At 38.5% G+C, this 17139-nt stretch overlaps 1 protein-coding gene across 1 annotated transcript in view; it reads left to right on the plus strand.

Annotated features, from left to right (window-relative positions):
* The window catches only part of LOC140236296 (uncharacterized), a 60011-nt gene that overhangs the window by 9816 nt on the left and 33056 nt on the right, over positions 1–17139 (plus strand). The window contains 4 exon segments of the mRNA XM_072316250.1: positions 5696–6007; positions 9623–9970; positions 10432–10557; positions 10954–11022. Of these exon segments, the coding sequence (XP_072172351.1) occupies positions 5696–6007; positions 9623–9970; positions 10432–10557; positions 10954–11022 (855 nt within the window).

The following is a 17139-nucleotide window of genomic DNA, read 5'->3' on the forward strand; positions in this document are numbered from 1 at the left end:
GCAGACAGCAATGTGTTCCTTTTCAAGGTGCCCAGAGTGCTTTTGAGAAGGTTACCTCTTGTGTCCCCCAAGGCTTCATTCTGGGGCCCTTACTTTTTTGTTTATTTATCAATAATAGGTGTAATTTATCTTTCGAACAAACTAAAATTTCCCTTTACGCTGATGACACGGCATTGTTTTGCAGGGGAAAATATTCTTTTGTGTTCAAATGACCTGCAAAATGAATATAATTCATTGTGTGAATGGCTCAGAATTAATCAAATGAAAATCAATGCCAATGGTTTTTGGAACCAAACGTAAACTTAGAAACCAGATTTTAAGAATACTCACGAAGAAGATTATACCTTGAAAACGTTATGAATATTAAGTGCCTTTGTGTAATTCTTGACCAGAGTTTTAAACTGATCATTACGTGTATCTAATATAATTAGAAAAGTTAATCGAGCGTAAGCATGTATCAGGAGGATAAAATGTTTTTCTAACAGAAGCAATTCTGACACAGCTGTATTACTCATTTATCCTACCTCACATAAATTATTGCTCGGTGGTTTGGGGGAAGTGTAACAAAACAGACCTAGTCAAATTGCAACGAACCCAGAACAGATATGCAAGATTGGTTCTAAATGCGGATTTTTCAACTACCAAAGAAACCCTTTTGAATAGACTTGGGTGGCAAAGTGTCGACAGTAGAATCAACTATCAGTATTATATTTTCTATTTTTCAAGATACTTAATAACTTAGCACCGATTACCTGAATGATCTTGCCACAAAAACGTCCTATGTCACCCGTCATTCTACTCTAAATCCACTGTTCATTCCAAAACCCAACACCGAATTTAAAAAGCGATCTTTTTCTTTCATAACACCCGGTAATTCATAACAAACTCACACACATTCGAACGGCAACAACACTCATCTATTTTAAGACCCAAATACAATCAATCAACTTGTAAACGCAGAGTTAACGCAAGTTCTGGTTTATTCATTCTTATAGTTTTGCACACCAACTGTAGCCACACCAGTTAAGTGGCACGTTGGTTACCCTGTCTTGTTATTTTGATTTGGAGCTACTGTCTGGAGTCCTGTGCGGGATGAAATAACTGGCTTTGATGTTTTGGACATCTCTGATAGGTACGACTTCAATTGCAAAAGAAATTAGCCGTACCTTTCAGCTCAATGAAACTAATGTGTGTGTGTGTGTGTGTGTGTGTGTGTGTGTGTGTGTGTGTGTATGTATGGGAGGAAGGCACTTTGGGGCTACTGTCAGGGACCCATACAGGATAAAATAACTGGTTTTAGTGTTTTCGATATCTCTGAAGAATACTACTTCCGATTGCAAAGGAAGTAGCCATGACCCTTTTCAGCTTAATAAAATCAATGCGTGTGTGTATCAGAAGGGGGAGGGGGGAAGGGGGGCAATTAGGGACTACTGTCTGGGGCCCCGTGCAGGATAGAATAACTGGCTTTGGTATTTTAGATATCTCTGATGGGTACTACCACCAAAAGAAATTAGAAGTGACCTTTTTCAGCTGAATAAATCAATGTCTGTGGGGGGGGGGGCATTTGGGGTTACTCTCTTGGACCCCGTGCAGCATAAAATACCGGATTTGGGATATTTTTGATGGGTACTACTTCCATTGCAAAAGAAATAAGCCGTTACCCTTTTTAGCTGAATGAAACTAATGTGTGTGTGGGGGGGGGGGGGGGATTTGGGGGGGGGGGGGGAAATAGCACTTTCTGGGGCCCCATACAGGATAAAATAGCTGCTTTGGTGGTCTGGATATCTCTGATGGGTACTACTTCCATTGAAAAAAGAAATTAGCCGTGACTCTTTTCAGCTGAATAAAATCAATGTTTGTAAGTGTTTGTACGTATACCTACAGGGGGTGGGACACTTTGAGGCTACTGTCTGGGGCCCCGTAGGGGATAACATAGCTGGCACTGGTGTTTTGGATATCTCTGATGGTTACTACTTCCATTGCAAAAGAAATTAGCCGTGACCCTTTTCAGCAGAATTACACCATATTTGTGGGGCCCTTTTGGGCTACTGTCTGTGGCCCCGTACAGGATAAAATAGCTGGCGTTACTGGTTTCATGATAAGTACACCCAAAGGAACAATATCCACCAACTTTTGTCCGTGACCCCCTTCGGCTGAATGAATCCATTTTTCGGGGCCCCTTTTTGTGGCCCCTAGGCTTACGGTACAGGATGTGACTTGCCAGCAATTCATTTTATTGATCCTTGGCCACATCCTACAACGGGACCATTAAAAAGTGTGACCCCTTTCAGCTGAATAAATCTTCTGGACCCACGGTATACTTTGAGAACAAGTAAGGTCGACGGAGCAAACGTCGGAAGAACAAAATGTCGGAGGAGCAAAGGTCATCCGAGCAAATGTAGTAGGAGCAAACGTCGCTGATTTTTTTTTTTTTTTCGCGGAAAATTTGTCGCAATTCACGAAACAATTGATGGGCGGATCATATGGCGCGTCAACTACAACTAATGGGCCAGTCACAAATCAGTTGCGATGCGTCGGCGATGGGTAAAACCCGGGAAATTTCAACAAAATCTTGAGACAGATCTCACGATTTTGCACCCGTCGGAGGCGCTCTCCGGACGCCTGCGGCTTGTCGCAGATTTTTTAGGCATCGCCACACCCGTCGTGGTCCCTAACTTTGAACTTAAAATTGCAAGATTGCTCGCAAGATTTTTCACCCATTTTTGGCATCCCAGACACTATCCGATGACCGAATAGTCTGAGACTAGTCGCAAGATTCTGTGTGGGATTGGAAATTCAGGTTGAGATTCAATGTCTGCGAGTAGTCTCCGGCGCCCTCCGACTGAATCGGAGGCGCCCTGCGACGATTCGTACGCTTTCTGTGATCGTCTCCGACGATTCGTACGGTGGAATTGTAGTAAATCGCCGTGTATATAAGGGCGCCTCCGACCAGATCGCTAAAAGTTTGAGACGCTCTTTCTGCAGGAGGCTGTGAAAGAAGATTTTGAAGATTTTGAATTAAAAGAAAAGACGATCGCAGATATCGTCTCCGATCGCCTCCGATGCAATCGGAGGCGCTCGGAGGCTAATCCCACGATTTTTCGACAAAACCGGGTCAAAATCCTTGAAAAAATCTTAGACCTTGTGACTGCTCCACTTTTATTAGGATTATTGCTAGGATTGTTCAAGGATTCTTTATTTTCTACGACGACCCCCGGCCAAAACTAATCCCCGACAGATCGCCGACATTGTGACTGGGCCATAAAGCTTCACTCGAAATTCCGTGCCTGTCGCATATACTTGCGTGGTAATTGCATGCCAAGCGATGTTGTCGAGCCCACAGGAGGTGCGGGGAGACTAAGGGATCGCCTGCAGGATCTTAATTTCAATCATATTTGGAGGGAAGAGTGGCAACTCAAAGTTACCCCAAGGTCAACGTTAACAGGCGCAGGGGTCAATGAACTTTATTGCCCAATGTTGAGAATTTACGGCGCGTTTCGATCATGGCTCCGGGCTTTTCATATATTGTATATTTCCGTTTGTGGCCAAACTTGGATGATAGGTGTCCTTAAGAGTGTTAAATATCACTAGAAGATCAAAGGTCACAAACAGGGGTCAACTAGCTTTTATGACCCAATGCTGAGTTTTTAATGCACATTTCGATTATGGCTCATAACTTTAGGTCCATATGTTCGTTTGTGACCAAACATGGCTGGTTAATATCCACAAAGTTGAAGGTCACCACAAGGTCAAAGGTCGTAGGATTAAAGTAAAACATCAATTTCTTCTACGCAAATGGGCGAGACACATTTTGTCACTTGCCTTAATTTTTCCGAGTCGTTTCTAATTCCCCCCCCCCCCATTGTCATGGTTATGTAATCAACTCATGCCTCTAAGACCTTGAATGTAATGTAGTTACTGGCCATTTGGACGCAAAAAAAGGGAAAATGAAATATCGTAAAAGTTACATCATAAAAAGCTTCAATTGTCTTTAAAACGTTTGTCATTGCATGCGAAGCATAAACAACTAGAAATGTCGCTATTACAAGGCGACTGGTATGCCTCCGCCATAATGCATGATTCTCCTAATAGGTCTATAGTACTCGTGGACAATGTGTGATTACATTTTCACAAAATTGGCAAAATATCAAATAATGACAAGTTTGTCACAAAAGCGTTGAATGTTCACCTTCCTTGATCTAGGTGCAATTGGATAAATAGGAGAGCATGTATTTGGGGATTTAAGGACTTTTAACTTGACTTTGACCCATTCATAAGTTTATGCATGAAGTAATTTTCAAGGTATAGAGAAAGAGTGCAATTTCTGTATTAAAAGTACATTGTTACCATTTTCGTCTGGCCTTTGACCCTACAATTCATTGGATAATCACTGTCAGGCAGAACATGCATAAGTATGTAGAAAGTTTCAAGATAACTGGAGCCACTTCCGAGATATGGAGGAAAAAGTTACTTCAGCACTTTCACTTGATCTTTGACCTTTTGACCTTTGAGGCAAAAAAATGAAGAAAAAAAAAAAGAAAGTTTCCAGAGAATCTCTATCAGGTTATACATGCAAACACCAAGTGTAACAAAAAAAAAATCCTGGTGGCATTGCATAAATGAGGGAAATAGTAAAATTTTGAAGTGTTGCCTTCGACCTTTGACCCCTGACCTTTGACCCCATGAACCCTAAATTCTCTAGATAATCACTGCCAGTCAGTACATGTATATATACTATGTTCCATGAAGATACCTTGAACAATTTTCAAGTTACGGAGAAAAAAGTGAAGTTTTCATATTTTACTTAACCTTTTGACCTTTGACCTTTGACCTCATGACCCCAAACTTTCACCAGAGAATCTCAATTGGGTAATACATGTATACACTAGGTTTCTAGAAAATATCTTCAGGCATTGCACAGATATGATGGAAATAGTGAAATTTTACGTATTTGACCTTGACCTTTTGACCTTTGACCTCGAGCATGTGTGCCCAAAAGGCACAACTTCACCCCCTAATACACATACATGCAAAGTTTCATTACGATACCTCAATTTTATTTTTTTTTTTGTTACGCTGTCCACAAAATTCATTACAGACGGACGGACGGACGGAAGGACGGACGGACGGACGGACAACCCGAAAACATAATGCCTCCGGCACCACTCACGTGGCAGAGGCATAACAACTATATAAAAGGCTAGATTACTTAAGAGATTTGTAAAAAAAAAAAAAAGAAATGATTTGAATGGCATGGCTGCACGGCAGTCTCACAACAATGCGGACACAAGCTTTGCGCAAAAATATTAAAAAACAAACAAACATACAATTCGAAAGCTTGAAAAATACAACTAAAAATACAGTGTAACTTGTGATTTATAGTGATAAGAAGCATTAAACCAGTAATGTTGTATGATTATATGATCTATTTGTTTATTTCACTATGGACTTACGATTATCTCGTATTGCTTTTCACATTTTTTTTTGTTTTTACTTTTTGTATAATCTATTTTGTATTAATCTAAAGCATGTTTGTATTGTTTACTAAATTTCAGTATGTTTTTATCCGAAACGAACATTAAGAAAAACAGCCTTGACTGAATCTTATTGCCGAGCTTATATAAATGAACGAAAGAAAACGGAACGAATCTTGTAATATACACGCATTAAGACACTCGAGAATTTCTATCTTAAGCGTTTGTGGTAGGTACTGCCCCCACCGTTCGGGGATGGAAAGGGAAAGATATCCGACTGCGATGTGACATTCAGGAGGAGCCTTACATTGTGTATTGGAACAAGGAGAGCTTTTCAAAAAAGGAGACGAGGACGCCAGTGGCTACATTCATCGATGGGATATTTGAAAGCAGGAAGGAACGTTTCAACATGGAAAAAGACTTCAGTCTCAAGATCACCGACCTCGAGGTGGCAGATGAGGGTCGTTACTATTGCGAAGTGGCACTGGGAGATCAGCCGACGTCCCAGAATACCACCATCGTGACGATTAGCTGTAAGTTGCATTGGGACAAAAATATACTGAGAAGCATGGTTAAAGACTTTAAGCAAATGTTCGTATTACTTTGACAGACTTACACATGAGTTCTGTGTAACAGGTTTCAACGATACTCGGAAGTTACGCACGATTTTTGGGCTTAACTATTAAGCTTTAGTCACTCTAGGGCGTATTACGTCGTAAAACACCCCTTCGTATTTATTTTATACTTTAAGGAGAAATACTGTACATTTATATCTAACATTGACATGATTATTTCAGTGTGTTTTCACTGTTCAAATGGCAATAAACCTTAAATTGACGTTCTGTTATATTGTTGTTGAAATAAATAATGCAAAAATCAAATCAAATCAAATAAAAAAAAATCAGATATCACGGTAGATAATGCAAAACATGTAACTCCACAAAAAGGATGAAGTCTGCTTAAAGTTTTTCAATTCTTTGCTGAGCAAAAAAAAAAGACTACAATAGTTGAAATTTGAAATTGAATAAGAAATTCGCGTAATTTGTGTAACAAAATTGGCCTTTGACCTGAGAGGGCAGGAGATAGTTAGAAATCCCCTGTACTGTGTAAAACCAATGGATAGAAGACACACACATGTGTCAATCAATGCTATAGTGTGTCCAGGGGGCTAGCACCCCTTACCACTTAGTCTGGGGTATAAAACGCCACGTGTGTGCAGTGAAAGTTCAGTCTTGCAGTCTTTCAGCAGTCTTTCAGCAGTCTCGCTGCAGTCATACAGAAGCAGTCTAAAGCTGGTATCTCACTGAGTGGCGAACGTTTGCGAACGTAGCGAATTTGAGATTGCCATCTTTTCTCACGAATGTTTGCGAAGAATCAAAGTTCGCTTCTGCCATTAGCGACAGTTAGCGACTTTTAGCGATGTTTAGCGACAATTAGCAACTCTTTAGCGAATGTTTGCGAAAGTGTTTGCGAAACACAGATGGCGACTATTAGCGAATGTTAGCAAATGTTAGCGACAATTTTGCAAATGTTAGCGACAGTTTTGCAAATATTAGCAACTGTTTGCAAGTCCTTTGCGACAATTTGCGAATGTTCTTGGACCTAGAAAAGTACCAGGCGATTATGTGTAGTCAGACCTATAAAACGAACGTAAAACCTTCCCCCTTAAATCAGATCTCTTGTGACAACCGTTCAAGATAGATTTCCAGTATATGGAAATACATTTCTGCCAAGAAGAGGCTCAGCGTGTTGCTATCCTTGAAGAGCTGCTTTGTCAGGCTGCTGCTCCAGGTATTGTGCAGCATAAGAGAAAGAAAATAAAGAAAAACAAGAAACGAAGAAGAAAAGAGAGAGAGTCAGAGAGTGGTTGTTGCAGAGGACAGACTTTGGCCGATATGAAAAGCTTTTGCAGCAATTACAATCATGATGGAGATGTTAAGAACTTCAAGAACTTTCTTAGAGTGGAACCTTGTCTGTTTTAAAAGCTTTTATATAGGAACCATATACCATATATGGTTACTTGTTCACTAGCAGTGGCGAATCATAAGAGAAAGAAAATAAAGAAAAACAAGAAACGAAGAAGAAAAGAGAGAGAGTCAGAGAGTGGTTGTTGCAGAGGACAGACTTTGGCCAATATGAAAAGCTTTTGCAGCAATTACAATCATGATGGAGATGTTAAGAACTTCAAGAACTTTCTTAGAGTGGAACCTTGTCTGTTTTAAAAGCTTTTATATAGGAACCATATACCATAATATATGGTTACTTCTTCACTAGCAGTGGCGAATCAAATAAAAATGTTATCGACACCGTATTACAACCATTTGCGAATTCTTACGAGTGTCTTGCGAATGTTTGCGAATGTTTGCAACTGTTAGCGAAAATACAAATTCGTAAAGGTTCGCAAAGAAATTTTGAACATGTTCAAAATTTCTTTGCGACAAGAAAAACTGTTTGCGACAATAAAAACCGTTTGCGAATTTTCTTGCGACTGTTAACGAACAATTTGCAACCCTTTACGAACCCTGGCGAAATCCCAAATTCGCTACGTTCGCAAATGTTCGCCGCTAGAGATACCCCCTTCTCACTGAGCGGCGAACGTTTGCGAACGTAGCGAATTAGGGGGTATCTCACTGAGCGGCGAACGTTTGCGAACGTAGCGAATTTGGGATTTCGCCAGGGTTCGTAAAGGGTTGCAAAAGGTTCGTTAACAGTCGCAAGAAAGTTCTCAAACGGTTTTTATTGTCGCAAACAGTTTTCTTGTCGCAAAGGAATTTTGAGCATGTTCAAAATTTCTTTGCGAACCTTTGCGAATTTGTATTTTCGCTAACAGTTGCAAACATTCGCAAAACACTTGTAAGAATTCGCAAACGGTCGTAATACGGTGTCGCTAACATTTTTATTTGATTCGCCACTGCTAGCGAAGAAGTAACCATATGGTTCCTATATAAAAGCTTCTGAAACAGACAAGACAAGGTTCCACTCTAAGAAAGTTCTTGAAGCTGTTGACATCTCCATCATGTAATTGCTGCAAGTCTGTCCTCTGCAACCACTCTCTGACCCAAACGGTCTTTCTTTTCTTCTTCCTTTCTTGTTTTCCTTTATTTTATTTCTCTTATGCTGCACAATAGCTGTAGCAGCAGCACTGGCAAAGCAGCTCTTCAAGGATAGCAACACCGTGAGCCTCTTCTTGGCAGAAATTTATTTCCATATACTGGAAATCCATCTTGAACGGTTGTCACAAGAGATCTGAATTCAGTGGAAGGTTTTACGTTCGTTTTATGGGTCTGACTATACATAATCGCCTGGTACTTTTCTAGGTCCAAGAACATTCGCAAAATTGTCGCAAAGGATTTGCAAACAGTTGCTAATATTTGCAAAATTGTCGCTAACATTTGCTAACATTCGCCAATAGTCGCCATCTGTGTTTCGCAAACACTTTCGCAAACATTCGCTCAAGTGTTGCTAATTGTCGCTAAACATCGCTAAAAGTCGCTAAACTGTCGCTAATGGCAGAAGCGAACCTTGATTTTTCGCAAATGTTCGTCAGAAAAGTTGGCGGTCAGTGAGATACCAGCTTAGTTCATCCAGTTTGTTCTGCAACTCTAGTACTACTAGTACTCAGTAGTGAGTGCATGCAGGGAAACTGGGAGTTCCTTCAGTGCTTGCAGCATGCACCTGTATCTGAAGTGTGCAGGTCCAGTTTGTACCACAAATGCATTTAACTTAGATCAGCGTTCTCCAGTTATAGCAGTTCGTTTCCTGTACTACAACTTTGCCGTTCATGTAATTACCGCTTGGCCTGGTTGCTACCACTTTACAAGCAAATAAAGACAATTGAGACGGTATGTATTAGTTGCTTCAGGTGCAAATTATTATCGCAAAGCCTTCTCATCTGATCATGCGCATGACGATGATTGTGTGATGTGTGCCATGCCAGATTGCATTGCATTCTACATGTGAATGAAGAGTGTATTTGCCAGCAACGATGAACTTACGGTGTACTTCAGAGATGAAGTGCGTGTGTGTAAGAAAGGGATTACGAGTTTGAGCCTCCTAATTACTCCAGCAACAAATAGCACAGCATACACATTAAACATAAAATACCCAATATCGCTACATTTTGAAATTGATTTTTCCTATTTTCCCAGCGATGGCATCAGGACATACGATTGACGAATGTGCTGATAGAAGTCAATCTCGTCAAAGCCGATGTACATATCAATCTCCCTCCAACACCCCTCCTTCAAATCTTACTTGTGTGGTGAGTGGATTCAAACCTAACGTTTCCATGCTGTGGACCGAGGAGTCGGGAAAGAGACTGAATTCTGTGGTTTCACAACAGAACACACTTTCTGACGGCACATACGAGAGGTTCGAGACAATCACTGTATCAGCCAAACATGGGACAGAGCAAACCTTCATGTGCGTGGCTACCGGTGACTCGCTGAATGGAACGTCGACAAGAGAAATCACCATTCTGCCTATACATGTATCAGGTTCCGTGAAACTTTCAAACTTCTTTGTTTCTGAATAACATTAGGTAAACACGTTCTGAAACCTAAACAAATGTTCTGATTTTTAATATCTTTGTCACCGTATAATCTGATACGACATTTTGAGTAATCTAAAAATATCACACACGATTATCAAGTCTACCAATGAAAAACAAAGTGTTTATGATTTATGATAAGTGAAGACAGAAAAAAGCAAAACAGAAAAAAAAAAAACAAAAAAAAAACTAAAGACTTTTCTCAGGGTGACCTCTAAATTATGATTTTGTCACACTATGTGTAATGTATTATGTGTAATCAATCTATTTTTTTTTCTTTTGGTACTGGGGCAAGGCATAGAACAGAATGTCAACCTTGTAATATTGACCCATTTATTTATTGCCTTCTACATCCGTTGATGAATGAAAACGTGCATCATCTTTGTTTATATTTGTATTAAATTTCAGGAAAACGCGCTCATTTGGCTTTTATCATTGGACTCGCCATTGGCCTGCCTGCCGCCCTTATGATCGTATTTCTCCTTGTTGGAAAGTATCTTCAAAACAAACACCCGGACTACTTACCAAGAAAAGGTGTAGATCTTTGATACTTCTTGTTTGAACGTGTTTTCATCCTTGTGTGCATGTGTGTGTGTGTGTGTGTGTGTGTGTGTGCGGGTGGAACTATAGAAAGCCACTGGTTACATTATTTAATTGAATAACAATCAATTTTCATCAACATTTAACCCATTAAAAGGTGCTAGGGAGTTAGAAGTTGTGCTGATAAACCAGTTCTTCGTTATAGTTGTGTGACGTATTCAGCATAGGCTTGCAATCAAACAAAATGCCCGCAGTGGAAGATGCAAAGACAGAGTTCTAGGATAAACATACAATTATAAGTAAGTGCTTATCAGGCAGCATGTATATATGTATATATCTAACAAAAATACCAATGACGTTGTTACCATTATTGTTCATGATATGTTTCAGGATGTGGCTGGAATCCGTGCTGGCGAAGACCAAAATGGATTACCGCTGAGTATGAAAATAATTTTATCCGTTCATCAATTCATTAATTATTTGTTTTACACAACAAATGTGGTTAAAAACAACAAAAGAAAAATCCTGTGTCATCTCATGAAACGACGTAGAACATAGTGCCGTGGAAGTCCATAAATCATATTTGTTTTTCATCCTCAAACTGAGGGACTTTATATGAGTCAATTATTCAGACTCATGCATAATTCAATACAAGCATAAAACAATTGCAGTCATAATGTTCAATTAACATAAAACGAAAATTCTGAATGTAACTAATTTTATTATCGATTACTCGAATACTTCTTTTTTTTTTTTTAGATATCATTGCAATATAACATAAACTCATATTTTATCCTGTTCCGTACGGGAACCTGGTGGCCTGTGTATTAAGTCTATGGGGAATTCAGAATTCAGTATGGAACAGATTAATTATTCTACAATAAATGATACAGTGAAACGCTGGTTTCTGTCTTCTTCCATGAGATAAATGCTATGAATTGCATATTCCATGAAATTCGTTATTGCGCTGATGAAGAAATAATCCTTCTTAAAAATTTCATTCCCGGTTACTATGATTTTCTCATTTATGATATTTTTTCTTGAACATTAAAAGATAAGGTCACTAATCCTTGCCGAGATGTTTCTTATTCTCCGACGGTATAACAAATAACGCAGTAAGGATTAGTTGTCATTGCAGCATTTGCACTGTGCATTTATTGTTATATTTCCATTTCAGTCGATTATCCATAAAGGTAGGGGATACCTTTTACAGACCTCCCAAAATGCAGCAAAACATTAAATATGAACCTCAGGGGACTTGCTTAGGCCACTGCTTAGAAATTTGGAAGTCAGCAGTTATCTAAAATTTGAATGATGCACAAAACTCAACTACTCAGTAGTTCTGTGTGTCAGCCACACTTAAGCCTTTTTGTTGCAGTCTTCTGTATTTGTTATCTATAAACACAAATCTAAAAGTACAAGAGCTGATGTAATAACATATAGAGTGTGTGGCAAGAATGTATATAGAACTGTTTGTAAGTGTTGATGAACTTTCTTTACAAAATATACATGATGGACACACATGCGGTGCATGGGTCTGCAAAGGTAGCCTAGTAATGTACTGGAATTTACGGTGAGCCCCGAAAAAAATTCAATTCAAAATCTAACGGACAAAAAAATGTACTAAATGTTACCTTCCACTTTCAATACTTTATGGGAGTTTCTAAAATGATACTCTCTTCAACATACCACTGTATTTATACAACTCTTCATTTAAGGCATGCAAATGGGATTCCCTACCTTTAAAAGGTACAATATGTGACCGTGCACCTCAAAACGAACATAAAGTCGCACACACTGATTTTGCGTGAGGAGTGAAAATAAGTGAAATGGGTCAACCTAGCCGAACTTGACTTTTTCATATTTTCTGAAAGAGCGGGTCTTCTTTACATTATGCTAAATTTTGGTATCATAAAACGGGCAGAAAAGTGTGTGTTTTTTTTTAGCAGTTTATCGCGAACATTTTTGGTAGAATAGTGTGATTAGGTGTGTCTTTAGAATCCCTTTTTCATTTCTGAAAAACCTTGTCCACACTCTTCAATTTCAACTCTAATAACTTTTGAAAGGATATGGCTACTGCTTTGAAAGTTGGCGTTAATTATGGACAGAATGTGTTGATGAGGCATACTCAATTTTAGTTTAATCTGATAATCCCTTCATTGTTGTTAATCTGGTGATTTACTTCCTGTTTTTTGTCCCATTCATTTTATGTCAAAATGCATGATAAAAAAAGTTGCACTTTAGGCCATAGGAAGCATAATTATTGTATACATTTCCTATGTAAGTTATCACATGACCTTTTTAAATTGTGTAATTCTCAGGAATTTCTTCAGGTACAATGTGCTTCCTTATTAAACAGATGTTATGCATACTTTTTAGGCCTTCTCAATATGAAAATATTGGTAGAAGCCATGTGATTCAAGTTCAAGTTCAAGTTCAATCATAGTTTATAGTTTATTTCCAATCAAAGAAAATCAAAACGTAATGCAAAGTATACATATCATAAAATGATATTGTCTACACTTTTACAAAAGGTTCATGTAATATACGAAATAAATTATATACATCAACATATGTACAATAATTAGAAGGAACGATGCGTATACATGTATACTTCGCGAGCTTTCAGAAAATAACTTCAATTTTGGAAAATAGCGATCCACAAAAAAGCAAAGCTTGTAGGACGTGGATCCCTAGATAATTGATGAGTAAGCAATATATTATTCAAGTTTGTTTTATTATTCTCTTACAGCATTTATATTAAATATAGATTACTTAAGTCGTTTGTAAAAATATAGCTATGCGCTGGCTTCGACAATAATAGGAAATAAGTATCAATGCTAATGCCCAGACGGTGTTCATTGAACTAGTGTACCGGGAAAATATAAGAAGGACGACACACTCATACAGACATTCAGTTACCCACACACATATACGACGCGAGACAGTACCGAGAAGAGAGAAGACGGTGACAATACAAGTCTACGAGGAACAAAGACAGGAAGGAAGAGGAAAGAAGAATAAAGAGAGAAGAGAGGTCTGCATACAGAACACGCCAAGTGCTGCGACATCAGGACAGGTGAAACCTCAAGCATAAATTAAAACAATTAATTCAGATTATCTAGAATTATAAGTAGATAACAAATGTTTTCTGAATTTGTATTTAAATGTGAGGAATGAGGGTGAGTCTTTTAAGCTATTATCTAGATTATTCCAAAGTCTGGGTCCGGTATACAGAAATGTATTTTGGGCATGTACGGTTCTCATGAATGGAAGATGGAATTCGTTGGATCGTCGCGTAGGATAGTTATGTATATGACTGTTTCGATGAAAAGAGTCGTGAAATATTTTGGGTAAAAAGTTGCTGTTATAATTAAACATGAACTGACCAAGTTGAAACACATACAAATCTTTTATTTTTAGTATTTTATGGTAAAAAAACAAAGGATCTGTATGTTCTCGTGTAGTTAGGTTAAAAACAGTTCTGAGTGCTTTCTTTTGCAATAAAAAAAGTTTATCAAGTAATATCTGATATGTATTACCCCAAGCAAGAATCCCGTAGTTTAGATACGGTAGTATCAAACTAGAGTAAAGAGTTAATAATGCACATAAAGGAAGATAATATTTTAATCTGTTCATTACGCCAATGTTTCGTGAAATAGTTTTACATATGCTATCAATATGATTCCTCCATGAAAGCTTGTTATCAACGCAAACACCAAGAAATTTAAAAGTAGAAACTTCTTCTAGGGGAGCAGTATCAAATGATATATTGCCCGGGAGGCTATCTAAAGAGTTACTAAAAAGCATAAATTTTGTTTTTTGAATATTAAGTGACAATTTATTTGCGTGTATCCATTGTATAACTTTTTTCAGTTCTTCGTTTACTGTTCTTGCTAAGATATTTGGGTCGGGATGGGAAAAGAAAAGGTTAGAGTCATCCGCGATTTGTAATTCCAATTTAGGTTGATCACATTAATGTGCCTGTGAGCATTTTGCATCATGCCCTCAAGTTGTAGATCAGTTTGCTGAGGGAAATGGCATCGAACGTATAGAGTGGCCTGCCATATCCCCTGCCTGTAATCCAGTAGAGAATCTTTGGGATATCATTAAGTGGAAAGCGAGCAAGAAGTTGAAAGATGACACTTCACTGCAAGAATTTCAGCGCATCTTGCAGAGAGCATGGGCCAACATTGGGCAGCGCCAAGTACAAACTTTAGTTAACAGTATGAGGAGGAGATGGCGGCTGGTCATTGCGGGTGGTGGACATATCAATTATCAAATACTTCACTATATGCTCATGAAAAGAAAGAGATAGAGAAATATGAAATAACCCATGCTTAAATTTTCTAGAATCATGAGTGATTGTTTGATTATTTGTGTAAAAGTAATTGCAAATCACTAAAGTGCAACTTTTGTTTCCATGCATTTTGACATAAAATGCTTTTTTTCACACCAATAATGATATCTGGTGTCAATGATTTGCCACTCATGTTCATTTCATTTCATTTCACACATGCATGTTCACATGCATGTTTTTTTGTCCCCGCCGAACGAGTTCGAGCAGGGGACTATGAAACGGGCTCCGTACGTGTGTGTGTCCGTGTGTCCGTCCGTCCGTCTGTCTTTCCGTCCGTCTGTCTGTGCGTCCGTGTGTGATCAAAATGTTCAATTTGATACTTCTCTGTCATTTATGAGCCAATTTTGATTCTGTTTGCTTTATATGATAGCACTACATGGGAGCTTTGAAACTTCTACACAGAATTTCAGTTGTGACCTTTGACCTTGACCTTTTACCTATATTGTACATTTTGCTTCAAAATGCTACTCCTTCGCCATTTCTAACCCGATTTCGATTCCGTTTGCTTTATGTGATGACACTAGGTGAGGGCTTCAAAACTTCTACACAGAATTTTGACCTTTGACTTCTTTGACCTTTGACCTTGATATTTGATTTATATTGTACATTGGCTACAAAATGCTACTCCTTCGCCATTTCTAACCCGATTTCAATTCCGTTTGCTTTATGTGATGGCACTAGTTGAGGGCTTCAAAACTTCTACACAGAATTTTGACCTTTGACTTCTTTGACCTTTGACCTTGATTTTTGACCTATATTGTACATTGGCTACAAAATGCTACTCCTTCGCCATTTCTAACCCGATTTCGATTCCGTTTGCTTTATGTGATGACACTAGGTGAGGGCTTCAAAACTTCTACACAGAATTTTGACCTTTGACTTCTTTGACCTTTGACCTTGATTTTTGACCTATATTGTACATTGGCTACAAAATGCTACTCCTTCGCCATTTCTAACCCGATTTCAATTCCGTTTGCTTTATGTGATGGAACTAGTTGAGGGCTTCAAAACTTCTACACAGAATTTTGACCTTTGACTTCTTTGACCTTTGACCTCGATTTTTGACCTATATTGTACATTTTGCTACAAAATGCTACTCCTTTGCCATTTCTAACCCGATTTCGATTCCGTTTGCTTTATGTGATGGCACTAGTTGAGGGCTTCAAAACTTCTACACTGAATTTTGACCTTTGACTTCTTTGACCTTTGACCTTGATTTTTGACCTATATTGTACATTGGCTACAAAATGCTACTCCTTCACCATTTCTAACCCGATTTCGATTCCGTTTGTATTTTGTGATGGCACTAGGTGAGGGCTTCAAAACTTCTACACAGAATTTTGATCTTTGACTTCTTTGACCTTTGACCTTGATTTTTTACCGATATTGTCTATTTTGCTACTAAATGCTACTTCCGGCGGGGACATATTTTACGCACCCCGTAATTAGGTGATACGCTATCAGCGTATCACCTATTGTGATTGTCAAAATCTCTCTTTATTTTTTTTTATTCTTCTTTCTTTCTGGACAATTTTGTGTCGTCAATAATGTCAGAATGACATAACGGAATAACATGACATTTTCAGTCAACATGTCTCATGACAAAATCTAGCCACAATAAGGTTTTCATGACAGTAACATATCTATGACGTCATCTAGGCGCCATTTTGTGATTTTCGGACCTTGTCACATGATCGATCATAACTTCATAACTAGATGTCATTTCCGTATCATTTTCGCTGGACATAAAGTTCAGGTCACGCTCTATCTTACTTTTTAACGCTACTTACCCAGGTCATCAGTAGGCGCGCGTAAGCGCGCGTCAAAATTTTAAAAGGCTCAAAACGACTTCCCAATGGGCAATCTCGAAGTTTCAGACAATTTTAAGCGTTTCAAACATTTTCTCGCGTGCGCGTCCGTCGGCGCAATTTCGCGCGCAGAGCCCGTAAGCAACATGGAAACGCAATTTTTTTGCCTGATTTGGATTCCTGATACTTTGAGTAACAATATCCATTGATTTCCGATCAATTTCGACCCATAACAAAGGAATGCACTGGCGTCAAAGTTGAAATTCCGCACGCGCGTCTTTCTGCAAATATAGTGAAAAAACATGTCTTTATGTGTTTATTTCGTCATAGCTCTTTAAATCGTCCGTTGACCGTATATTTCTATTGCATATTACAAAAGCATATGAATTGTAAATAACATTCCAAATA

This window comes from Diadema setosum, chromosome 12 (assembly GCF_964275005.1).
Source record: "Diadema setosum chromosome 12, eeDiaSeto1, whole genome shotgun sequence".
NCBI classification, from domain to species: Eukaryota; Metazoa; Echinodermata; class Echinoidea; order Diadematoida; family Diadematidae; genus Diadema; species Diadema setosum.